Source organism: Polistes dominula, unplaced genomic scaffold (assembly GCF_049000335.1).
Source record: "Polistes dominula isolate Pdom_NZ unplaced genomic scaffold, Pdom_raw_medaka contig_31, whole genome shotgun sequence".
In the NCBI taxonomy this organism is placed as follows: domain Eukaryota; kingdom Metazoa; phylum Arthropoda; class Insecta; order Hymenoptera; family Vespidae; genus Polistes; species Polistes dominula.
The window spans coordinates 6,395,052-6,407,258 of record NW_028300925.1 but is presented as its reverse complement, the minus strand read 5'-3'; the positions used below and the strand labels follow the sequence as shown (position 1 = coordinate 6,407,258).

The following is a 12,207-nucleotide window of genomic DNA, read 5'->3' as shown; positions in this document are numbered from 1 at the left end:
AAGGGAAAAGTGATGGAATAATTTAATTTATTTCATAGATATCAAATGGACACTTATTGAGTTAAAGAAATTTCCAGTTTTACATTATTTTTTCATAACAATCTTCTTAGGTCTTTGAAACTTTGCACAATGCGTAGGAACATTATTCAATATTTTCATTCTTGTCAAATGTTCATATCACTAAAAAATAAATTTAATACAATATTTTAATCTCCTTGTGAAATAGGAGAACCACGATCTCGTTTAGAACCTTTGCCCTTCCCCTTAGATTTAGTTTCCCTCTTTCTACTTAAGGAAGATGTAGAAGTCGTAGAAGCAGAGTCAGCAGGACTAGAATGACTGGATCCTTCTCGGTCCCACCGTGCTAGGGCATCTCTTAAATTTTGTCCATCGTTATCTTCATAAGTATCAACGTCTACGTGAAGATTATCTTGACCAGTTTGCGCACTTTTTTCAGATTCTAAATTCGCTCGCATTTCTTTCCTCTGATCTTCTGTATGTTGAGGACAACGCATAGATCTTGTACAAAGTTTTTTTGTGTGCTCAGATACTACACCACATATTTGCGTTAAGAGTGCTCTCTTATCTTCTAAGGACATATTCTCATAATTAGATGGTGAATTTTCATTGCTACTATGGATATGCTCGTTTAAATTATCCCCATTTCTTTGATTGTTCTTCTGTGATTTTGTTCTCTTTATTCCATTACGATCTTTTCTTCTCTTACGTTTATCATTATTTAAACTCCAATCCACATCGTCATCGTCATCACTTATTACTCCACTGAATGTACTAAGATCTTTAGAATTATTAGCTATTCTCCTTGATGCAATACGTGAACTATTACGACCCATACCCATGCACTTTTCTAAATGCGTTGCAAATCTACAAGCAGCTACGCCCCTATCACAATTTGGACAAGTACATTCTTGAGATTTTTTTACCGGATGTTGACCAAATACATCTAATCCTGGCGAATCTGGAATATGACAAATTGTTTAATTATTCTTATTAATTTATATCCATTTTAGTAATTTTAATTATTGTTTAATTTATGATGTATTATTATGAAAATAAATAATTAATATAATTTCTATTACAAATACTTAACTAGTTACAATGAAAATATTGACAAGTTGACTCACCTACAATAGCATACGATTCATCATCAGGAATACCTTCTTCAACATCGGAACTTCCTGTTTTTGTGGTTCTGTGTACATCAAAAACAAAACCCATTAAAACGTCGTCTAAAAGATCATCGTACAACTCTTTAGTAGCGACTTCCACGTCTGCGGGATTACTCATAAATTCCAAAAATTGTGCATTTAATTCATCAATTCTTTCTTCAGGAACAGACATCTTAAAGACTGTAACATTTGAAAAAAAAAATAAAGTAATGAGACTAAAAACTTGTCTAATTGTCTAAAAATTAAAAAAGAGTTAATCTCTATCATATTATAAAAGTATTTGTTACGTACCGTTTATTTTAGATTTTTATTTAATAATCCAAATTTTTACAATGGACGGATATAAATATAAAATATGACTTATCGTAATTAACAATAAGAAAATTAGTTAAACAATTCAACTAATTATTATGCTAATTAATATAATTTACATGTGTATACATTCCTATGTATCAACTTTTTAAATTACTATTCTTATTTACAGTCTATATATACATATATAGATTAATGTATATATATCTATATATCTATATATATACACATACACTGTTATTAAGGCAAGTTAAACGTTAAGTTATACTTTTAAGATTGTGATGTGAACACGACGTATATAATGAAAATATTCTGACGAAAAGAGATAAACCACGACATCTTTGATAAAATTTATTCTAACTCCTTTTAACACGTGTTCTCTTTTATGCGACTGTCACTTTACTAACCACAAGCTTAAATAATAAGGAGAACGATCGCTGTGTATAAAATTATCTCCAAAATATAGAACAAATAAAGTTTTATTCCAGGGTGCGCTGTAGCTGCTTAGCACATCATATGTATATTATATGTATACGAAATGCTCAACAGTTTTCTGTGACGTCACTACGATCAAAGTGATCACCACGCCGCCCTAGTGGCAAAAATAATTAATGGTATTTTGTTACTTTTTTAAGGGACGCAATTTATGACAAATTGCCATATATGTAATACTTCTATATGGACAGTTTCTATAAGTGGAAGCTGTTCCGACTAAGAAAGACAGAAGAATAACACTTTCTCTGTCCTCTGAGGTTCCAGCTCGGTTCTGCGCATTCTTTTGTGCGCAAAGGGGAAAGCAGCGGGTTATTCAAAACAGGAATGTTATTATAAAATTTTTTTTTAATTCAATGCAAATTTATTTTAAAATACAAGATAATACTGAACAATTATTTTTTTACTGTTTAGGAGAATTTAAAAGAATAATTTTATTAAAAAGAAGAAGTATTTTTGAAATTAAAAAAAAAATAAACCTATTTAAAATAAAACCAACTTAATTTGTAAATAGTGATAAGCGAAATATTTAATATTAGTTAAAATTTTTATACCGAAATCCGCTGAGAAAAGAAAAATAAAGTAAATATGTACAATTGCTACAAATATTTGATGATAAATACCTTATCATAAAACATCAATAAACTAAATTATTAGTTAAATTCGTGATCCATAACATTTGTGTAAAATATTTACAATTTTATAATTATACAATTTATATTAGTTAGAATATACTATACCATTAGAGCATCACCACTCTCATCAGTTAACATACGGTTTTCCTTAAGATGATTTATTAAATCTTGCAAAGATGAAATTTTTTTCTTGAGGTTCCTCGTTTGCCTCTGTAGCTGCTTTATTTTATCCGATTTTTTTTTATCAGTCTCTTTTATTAAAGAAAGGGTTCTTTTACCCCTTTTAGGCGTCGCAAAATCTGATATTGAAATTTCACTAACATGACGAGGCTCGTAAAATTTACGCTTTCGAAATTGATTTGGGGAATCAATTTCATGTGGAACTTTAAATAAGAATAAAACAGTATTAATTAGAAAAATATTTGAAAAATATTAACAATAAAATATAATATTTATTCTCACCAGTATTTTCGTCTTCGCTGATAGGATTTGATTTTGCATTTTCTATAAATTCATTTAAATCAGATTGGTTACAAGAGGCTCCTGGAATTAAAATATTTAACAATATTAAAAAATTAAATTTTTCCATTAAACTTACCAAAATTAATGCTACTATTATTTGAGGTTTGACATTCAGTATTGTCTACTTCAAAACATTTTTTTGGACCTACAAATAGTAGAAATAATATACAAATATTTTTTTTGTTACTATCCTTCTATGTTTATACATAAATCTTATTATTTTACTTTTTTGCAAAGTATTGAGTACATTATATTGGTTGACAATATTATTCTCAGAAAAAACATGATGACGATTGATTGCTGACTCCATTCTCATGAAATACTTCCGATAGCGGCGTGTTTGGTGGTAATTTACTAGTTTTATCAATACTGAGTGGATTTGTTAAATAAAGTGTAGGAACTGCATTACGTTTTATAGAAGATTTAACAACTCCAAAAATTTTTGATTGACAAATATCATCAGCTTTGAAATGTCTGGAACATATGCAAGTTCTTTTTACATCATTATTTTCAGTTAATCCACAAGCATTTAGCCACTTCAAACGTATCTCCAAATTTTTCGGAAATCTAAAATTGATCAAATTTAAATATTATTAATAACATAATAAAGGATTTCATCTAAAAAATTAAAAATAATTTGCACTTACTGATGCAAAGAAATATTGTCAGCTCTCGACGCTTTTCTATCACATAAATAACACAACTTCACCATTTTTCAATAACTGATTGTTGGAAAAAGAATATTATTTAAATAAAAACAAAAGTTTTTAAAAATTTATAATTGTTTTTCTGAATTACAATAATAAATATATTTGTAAACAGAATCATAACCACAAAATTATTCTTATATATAGCGTCCAAGAATGTAAACAGTTGATTGATTCTTCATTATAATAATTCTTTACACTTTAAAAAATTGTGTCATTTAATAATTTTATTACAAAATCTTCTTGTCTCATTTTATTTACAATAAAGTATTATCATATTTACTCGGAATATAAGCAATCCCAATTGCTTTATTGATATATAACATGAAGGTGTACAATAACCACATGCAACTGGAAAATAATACTTGACAAATGGAGGTAGGCCACTTTCAAAATAGGCAGCTCATATAGTTTGTTATTTAGAAAATAATTTATCATCTATCAAATAGGAAAAATGATTTTTCAATTACCATGGATGATGTGCTAAGCAGCTACAGCGCACCCTGGAATAAAACTTTATTTGTTCTATATTTTGGGGATAATTTTATACACAGCGATCGTTCCCCTTATTCTCTAACTCCGTGGGATAATATATCAATGGGTACGAACGCGGAAAAGGAAAGCTAGGTTAGTAGTTGCATATAGCACATGAAATCCACGTGCATTTTAAATGACTGTTGTACTCTATAGAGAAAATATACTGTAATATTAATGGTTAAAGACTGAATTGTAAATTAAATGTAAATTATGTCGGGTAAAAAAAGATCTTTCCATGGTGGAAAAGGATCATATGATAAACGATATGAGAAACAACGAAAACGTAAGAAAACGAAGTTTAATTATCGAGAAGCATCATATGTTAAGGAACGAGAATTGAAAAATGAACAAATTGAAAATCGTCGAAGGTTATTAGAAGAAGAAGCTGCACAACAAAGTCATCATGAAGTTACTGATAATTCTGAGGATGAAGTAGATTATGTTAATAAATTAGTAGAAAAATTACCAAATAGGAAAATATTAAGAAATGTGAATAGTAAATCTGATTCCGAAAGTGAACTATCTGAATTAAGTTCCACCAGTAATGATGAAAGTTACCAGAGTCATGATGAAAGTTTTCAGAATAATGAAAATAAAAATTCATCAACAGACGAAGAGGACAAGGAGAAAATGACTAATCAAAAAGATGAAGATGAAAATTTGGAAGATGCAGAGGAAGATATTGAGACGGTTAAAGAGGATGTTGACTGTTTGAAAGATCCTTATTCTGTACATTTAAATTATGATTTGGATACAAATCTTTTGAAAGTTCTTTCATGCGAGCTGCAAATTACAGAGGTAACGAAGTTCAAATGGCCAAAACTTGGAAATATTATCTGTGAAATACCAAACTCAAAAAATGCAAATAACTCTGATAATATTTCTACAATTTCTGTTTTGGAAACAAAACAATATGCGCAAAGCGGTAAAGTTCCTATTTTAATCGATACGGTAGATTGGAATGATTTATTCATAAAACCACAAATTCAGCCTAATCTTGAAAAGGCTAACTCTACTAATTTAAGTTCTATAGAATCAGTGACAAGTCCATTAACTCCACTCCAAAAAGAATTGTTTTCAATAATAAACAATTATCAAGACTTATATTATCCGGAAAGAACATTTTCTAATGCTGAAGAAATTAGATTTGTATATTGTTTGCATACAATTAATCATCTATTAAAAACTAGAACTAAAATATTGCATCATAATGCTAAATTAGCTAAATTGAAAGATTTAGCAACTGCGAATATTCCTGATGAATATAGAGATCAAGGATTTTTTCGACCAAAAGTCCTCATAATTTTGCCTTTTAAACATTCGTGTTTACAAATTGTCAAATTATTAATTGCAATATTAATTGGAGAAGATACAGGTGGTTCAGTGATGAACAAAAATAGATTTATGAAAGATTTTACTGGCAATGAATTGGCCTTGCCCAAGAAAAATCCAAAACCGGAGGATTATGCTAAAATATTTGAAGGAAATATAAGTGATGATTTTAAAATAGGAATATCGATCACGAAGAAAACTTTAAAACTTTACACAGAATTTTATTCATCGGATATAATTATTTGTTCCATGTTGGGTCTGAGAATGCTGATTGGTGTGGAAGGAGAAGCAGAAAGAGATTATGATTTTCTAGCATCTATAGAATTGTTGATCGTGGATCAAACAGAGTTATTTCTAATGCAAAATTGGGATCATATGTTGCATATTTTAAATCATCTCCACTTACAACCAAAAAAAAGTTCTGGGATTGATTTTTCGCGTGTAAGAAGTTGGAGCATCAATGGTTGGTCCAAATATTATAGACAAACGTTAATATTTTCTAATGTTCTACTTCCACAGATTGTGAATATCTTTAACAAAAATTGTTGTAATTATGCGGGAAAAGTTAAGGTGCAGAATGCTATACATTCTGGTTCTGTTAATCAAGTAGTGCTTCGAGTAACTCAAACGTTCCAGAAATTTTATTCGTTAAGTTATCCTCAATCATTAGTTGATAGATTAGAAGTTTTCAAAAAGGAAATATTACCGCGATTCAAGGACGGAATAATGAATCATACATTGATTTACGTAGTCGATTATTATGATTTTGTGAAGCTTAGAAATTATCTCAAGAAAGAAGAGATCAATTTTGTACAAATTAGTGATTATTCCCGTGATGCTAAAGTGGCACGAGCTAGGGATATGTTCTTCCATAGTGATGCACATTTTTTATTATATTCAGAGCGTTTTCACTTTTATAATCGAATACGTATAAAAGGTATACGACATATTATATTTTATTCATTACCGACGATTCCACATTTTTATAATGAAATTTGCAATTTTATGCAAGAAAGTTATCAAAATCCTAAAGCAGGTTCTAAAAATAACATGAGTGTAACTAGTATATACACTAAATACGATTCTTATGTACTGTCTGCTATAGTCGGTACAGAAAGAGCAAACCAAATGATTAAGTCAGAAAAAACAGTACATACAATTATTACAACTGCATAATTTTTATCATTGGTCAATTCGATTTAAATATATATTACTGTTTATTAGAAAAAAATAAACATATTTTTCTACTTCTGTTGCATGCTAATATTTGCGCTTAAATTTATAGAATTTAAATTTATTGAAAATTTCTCTACAATATATAGTAACGATTTACATGTAATCATTTAATTTTTAAATTTTTATAATACATACGACACAAATCTGTCATTTTATTCAATCAAACAGGTACTCGAAATAATTGTCAATAGTTTGGATCCTACAGACGAATAAAGTCGATTGACTCGTACCTAAATAATAATAATAATAATAATAATAATAATAATAATAATAATAATAATAATAATAATAATAATAATAATACCCTTGGTGTGTGATACGGGTATAATACTAATAATAATAGTAATAATAGTTATTAAAAAATAGAAGAATATTTTTTTGCATACATTAATTTTAAGTATTTACATATTAATAAAGTTTAAGAGCATAGGCCTTTGCATCACTGCATATTGTACAATCATTCAGATTTCGACTCTTTTCTCATAAAAGGAAAATAAAAAGAAAAACGATGAATCTAATCTTAATTTCGACTTTTATCCTCTTTATAAGATTTGGTGGTTGTAACAACATCGATCATTCGAGATTCTTTAGATGCAATTGAGGAGGAAGATGTATAAGGGAATATTTCTTTGGTTTTTGTTGTTCCAGTTAATATTTGTAAAAGGCTTTTTTCCCGTAGAGTAGTTGACATTTCTGATGTCTCATCCGTAGTCTCGTTTGTTGTGATTGACTTAGCAGTAGTTGTCTTTCCGATCTGAGTTTCTGCAAAATATCAAATAAATAAAAAGATATATTAATAGATTAATAAAGTAACAATAGTGTCAAAAAATATTAAAGGATAGAGAAATAAGTAGGTGTATAATATATAAAAAAATAATAATTTTTAATAGTTACAAATAGCTTTTAATTTAAAACAAGCCTTTTTTTACTTATTTCATTTCCATAACTTACGAAATAAAATGTTCTCTAAAATAATGAAATTTTGTTGACCAGTGTATGTTGCAAATTTTGTTTAATTTACAAATCCACTAATAACCAAAAAGTATAGAAATATTACCATTAAGAGTAGATGGAATCGCTATAGTGTCCGAAGTTTTACAATCAGGTTTGAGCACCTGATCCTTCACCCTCGCCGTTCGAATGGATTGATCCATTGGGTCCCAAAGAAAAGTATAATACAAGGATAGAATAATAGCAGCCATACTGACGAATATAATGTAGGCTATTACGGTAAGTACGCGTATTAATTTTTTCTTGTGCTTAGGTTCATATAATTTATCCTTTCTTTCCTCGCCAGCGAAACGTATCTCATTTGCTTGAACTTTTTCACGAGTACCCAAAGTACGAGTGATACTTGCCATTACGTTTTGAGCGCTCATTTTTCTTGGAAGCTGCATCTTCAATTTGGTTTCCTGAGAATGTATATTTCAGTATAAAAATAATTATGTTCTCTTCCTTTTATTTTATTTTTTCATGAAATTGCTCGCAATTCGATTCGTCATTCATAAAAGTTAATTAGTTTTTTTAAAAAAAGGTATGCACAATTACGTCAATCTTAGATTTTCATCAAAGTTTCATTTGTCTTATTTTTTTCTTTTTGTAAATTAATTTCCCTACTGATGTCTAAAATATTCTAGTTAAACGCACGCAACATTCACCACGCATAGACACACATTGTTATATATTAATTAATTTTCTTTGTTTATTAAGACTAGGCGCGTGCGATCATATCACTCCCTTATGTTTTCGATATACTTTCGTAAACATTAGATAATCGTGCATGAATGAATATGACAGATGTCCACGTGGATTTCAACCTAGGGAGAAACCCTTTTCCTCGTCATAATCTCTTATTGAATCTAAATATGCTATATCTATAAAGTTATTTTTTAGATACCAATTGCTCAGCAGTAAGAATAAAATAAAAAATATTAAAGAGAAAGAGAGAGAACAAGAAGCGCATTTTTGTGTATGTATGCGTGCGAATGAATGAATATATATAGTCTCTTAGCACATTAAAAGCACAGCACCCTTTTCTTCTTATTTTTATTAATTTTTGTCTTTTTCTTCTACTATTTAGATATTCCTCTTTCTTCCGATTCTTGTATTTTACTTACAATTAGACCGACCTTATATTGCTTAGCTGTTTTTATTACTAAAAGCACACCCACCTCGAGAAAATAGATATATACGTGGTGCAAACATCCCCAATGCGCAAACTCGTCCAATGAGCTAACTTGAAAATAAAAATGAAAGAGAGAAAGAAGCTTACGCGTGCGCGCACACATTTTATGCGTAGCTTTGAGTTGATTTCTTTTTTTTTTCACTTTCACACACAGCAGTTGTTTTATTTTTTCGAAATATTTTTTTAACTTCTTTCTTCTTCTTTTCTCTTGTTTATTTTTATTTTTTTGAACGTTGTTGGCAAACGTCGATAGATAATAATCGATCGATCACTCGTACTTCATACTCAAGTAAGTATTCTCACAAATGAAATTTCATTTGATATTTTTCTTTATCTTAGTCAAATTCTTTTCGAAAATATTTATTAGAAAAAATAAGGAAAAAGTCGATTATGTTTTCGTATTTTTACCATTCACAAGAGATTTCTTTCTCTTGTTTTTCTAAGATCATTCGTTTCACATAGGTAAATTCTTTTTTAAATTTAGATTACATAACGTGAATTTGATTTAACAAATATCCTTTAATTTCGACAATCTTTGACTCTGGTAAAAATGAATGAATATTGGACAAAATGAAAAAAAATATATATTTTTCGAAAAAATTTATGAGATTTTTTATTTAATTTTGAAGATTGATGAAAAGAAAATATTCTTTTCGAGATGTGTCTCGAAGGATTATGACGACACACCTTTGTTTTTGTCGAAATGTGCGTCAGAATGAATATACCTATCGTTCGCTACTTTGACAAACATGCGTCGTTCGATCAAACCATATTTTATTCGTTAAATGTTCTTCGAACGATTATTGGATGGACAAAATTGCTTAGATTAATCGAATCCAATTTAATCGATTTATTAGATTTATTAGATTGTTGGTATAATTGCGAATAAAATAGATCATTTTTCAATTCGAATTTCTTATTGTTTTATGTAACCCTGACGTAGGAAAAAAAAATACTAAAAGAAGCCATAACTGTTTGACCCTGTTATACTTATTACGTTCACAATACAGATGATCTTGGTACATCTATATCACGAACACCCTTATTTCTAAGGCTTTAATCTTCTCCTATTCTACCCCCTCCTCCTCCTACTCGATTTCATCCCTATCCTCTTTCCTGTTTTTCTTTAATGTTCTTATACATTTTTTTTTATAGATTTCTTGGATCGTTTCGTAACGAAGTATTTAAACGGATAGTCATATTTAACCGGTTGTAAAAGATGTTACTTGATTAAGATATATTTTTTATTGCTTTTAGAGTAAACTAATGTATGTATATATATTGCGTTGATATTTTAATCTTCTATAATGTTATATAACTTTCAAGTCACATACTTATGCACATATCTGTATTTTTTTTCACATTTTCGCTAAATACAAGTTATAGTTATTGTAAGGATAATTTAATTATACTAATGTAAATTATGTTACAGATTTGAAATTATCTAATTTTATTTTCTTGTAGAAGATTAAATTATTATAAATATAAAAACATAGTCAAAGTTAATATAGCGTATCATTGATTATACATCGACGCCATCTTTTAATCATTTTGAATAAAATCTATTAATAATTATTTATATAACTTTGAATTAAAATCTAAAATTCAATTTTCTTTATATAAATTAAACGTAAAAATATGCCAATAATTCTAGTCGATTCAAATATCCATTTAAATTATTCATTTCGAACAGAAAATCAAAATGTTTTTGTATAGTTTTATCAATTGGATATTTCTCGTCGTAATCCTCGTCGTTGCTACTTTGTTTTTATTTTTTATTTTTTATGGGATAGATGAAATATTCACACACGTGAAATAGGATCTAAAAGGAGAGAATTTCTGGATCGTTGCAAAGCCAACGTGAAGCTGACGTAACTACTGACTTGTATAATAAACTAAACCATACGAGAAATCTGTTTATGCGACTACGAAGTGTTCTATAAATTTTCTCGAAATTCTCTTTCAAAGCTTTTCACGTTTCGGTAACTGTCTTATAAGACTATATCACGTTAAAAACAACCTCCATACGAGATAAGTATAATATAGCGATCAAAAGTAAGTTAAGCATTATACGTTCTCTTTATATGATTTATGCGAATAATATTTTATAAATCTAACTAATCGTTTTTCGATAAAACTAAATAAATAAAAAGCTCATTTCGACAATTTGTTTACCCAACGACTTACTTTTTTCTTTATTTTCATCTTCTTCATGTTTTCGTTCACTCTTTTCCATTAAGTTGTTATACATAATTTTATTCATGAAAATTGTCTCATTCATTTTGTCCTTTCTTTCTCCTTCTCGATCGATTACTATACTCTGCTTTAAATTATAATTTTGACGAAGATTCTTCCATGGTAAATTGATTTTTTTATTTTCCTTCATATTGTCATCTTCATTGTCTCGATTATTATGTTTGATGAGATATTCTTGTATAGAAGAAGAAGAAGAATAAGAAGAAGAATAGTTGTCGTTATTTCTTTCATGAATCAGTTCTTCTGCCAGGGTAGTTTTCAAGGTAGTTGCAAATTCTTCAAGATCATTGTTACCGAGGGTACTTTCTTTCACGTGTTCTTGAATTCTTTCGTTAGAATTATTTCTCTTCGACGATGAGTGTCGTGAGATTGTTTCGAAATGTTGTTCAGGTGGTGATTCGATTCTAAGAAAATCTAATCGAGGATCAGCTCGTAAACGAATAGCTGGGCTATGCATGAGTCGTGGATTAGGTGGTTCCCAAAGGAATACATAATAAGCGCTTAATACGATCGCGACAAAACTTACTGAGAACATGTATGCCATTACCGTTATAATACGCACTATTTTTTTTGGTCCTTTGTCTTCGTAAAGGCTTGCATTAACATCTTTTACATCCCCCGCATTATCACCGGAATCTTGGGCGCCTGATTCTCCACTGCTACCGTCTTTACTCATTTTTATTTGTATTTTAATTAGATCTTTCCAATGCTACAATCTGTTGACTCCCTGGTCACCATGATACCAAACTGTACTTCTTTTTTTATATATTAAATTTTATAATGATTTTTTTTCTTTTGCAGAA

General features: G+C 29.0%; 4 protein-coding genes across 7 annotated transcripts; 1 reads left to right on the top strand and 3 right to left on the bottom strand.

Annotated features, from left to right (window-relative positions):
- Window positions 1–10: 10 nt before the first annotated feature.
- Window positions 11–1,952, bottom strand: Sgf11 (SAGA associated factor 11kDa). The gene is made up of 3 exons (XM_015332549.2): window positions 1,482–1,952; window positions 1,146–1,370; window positions 11–979 (listed from the first exon to the last, which is right to left on the bottom strand). The coding sequence occupies exons 2-3, from the start codon at window positions 1,360–1,362 to the stop codon at window positions 207–209; spliced, it is 990 nt and encodes a 329-aa protein (XP_015188035.1). The 5' UTR covers window positions 1,363–1,370; window positions 1,482–1,952; the 3' UTR covers window positions 11–206.
- A 545-nt stretch (window positions 1,953–2,497) lies between these two features.
- Window positions 2,498–4,441, bottom strand: LOC107072338 (uncharacterized). 4 transcript variants are annotated; one of them, XM_089171337.1, is made up of 6 exons: window positions 4,329–4,441; window positions 3,799–4,209; window positions 3,561–3,718; window positions 3,228–3,296; window positions 3,092–3,172; window positions 2,505–3,012 (listed from the first exon to the last, which is right to left on the bottom strand). In XM_089171337.1, exons 2-6 carry the CDS (start codon window positions 3,861–3,863, stop codon window positions 2,729–2,731), a joined length of 657 nt encoding a protein of 218 aa, XP_089027463.1. In that variant the 5' UTR covers window positions 3,864–4,209; window positions 4,329–4,441; the 3' UTR covers window positions 2,505–2,728. The 4 variants fall into 4 exon arrangements, with proteins under 4 accessions (XP_089027464.1, XP_089027463.1, XP_089027462.1 ...); XM_089171338.1 differs by lacking the exon at window positions 4,329–4,441 and having other exon boundaries at window positions 2,498–3,012; window positions 3,092–3,133; window positions 3,799–4,322; XM_089171336.1 differs by lacking the exon at window positions 4,329–4,441 and having other exon boundaries at window positions 3,799–4,322.
- Window positions 4,442–4,453: 12 nt separating this feature from the next.
- Window positions 4,454–7,481, top strand: LOC107072485 (U3 small nucleolar RNA-associated protein 25 homolog). The gene has a single exon (XM_015332472.2). It carries the CDS (start codon window positions 4,606–4,608, stop codon window positions 6,901–6,903), a length of 2,298 nt encoding a protein of 765 aa, XP_015187958.2. The 5' UTR covers window positions 4,454–4,605; the 3' UTR covers window positions 6,904–7,481.
- LOC107072529 (uncharacterized) lies at window positions 7,006–12,080 on the bottom strand. Its single transcript, XM_015332536.2, has 2 exons — window positions 11,336–12,080; window positions 7,006–7,725 (listed from the first exon to the last, which is right to left on the bottom strand). The coding sequence occupies exons 1-2, from the start codon at window positions 12,078–12,080 to the stop codon at window positions 7,484–7,486; spliced, it is 987 nt and encodes a 328-aa protein (XP_015188022.2). The 3' UTR covers window positions 7,006–7,483.
- Between the last annotated feature and the right edge of the window lie 127 nt (window positions 12,081–12,207).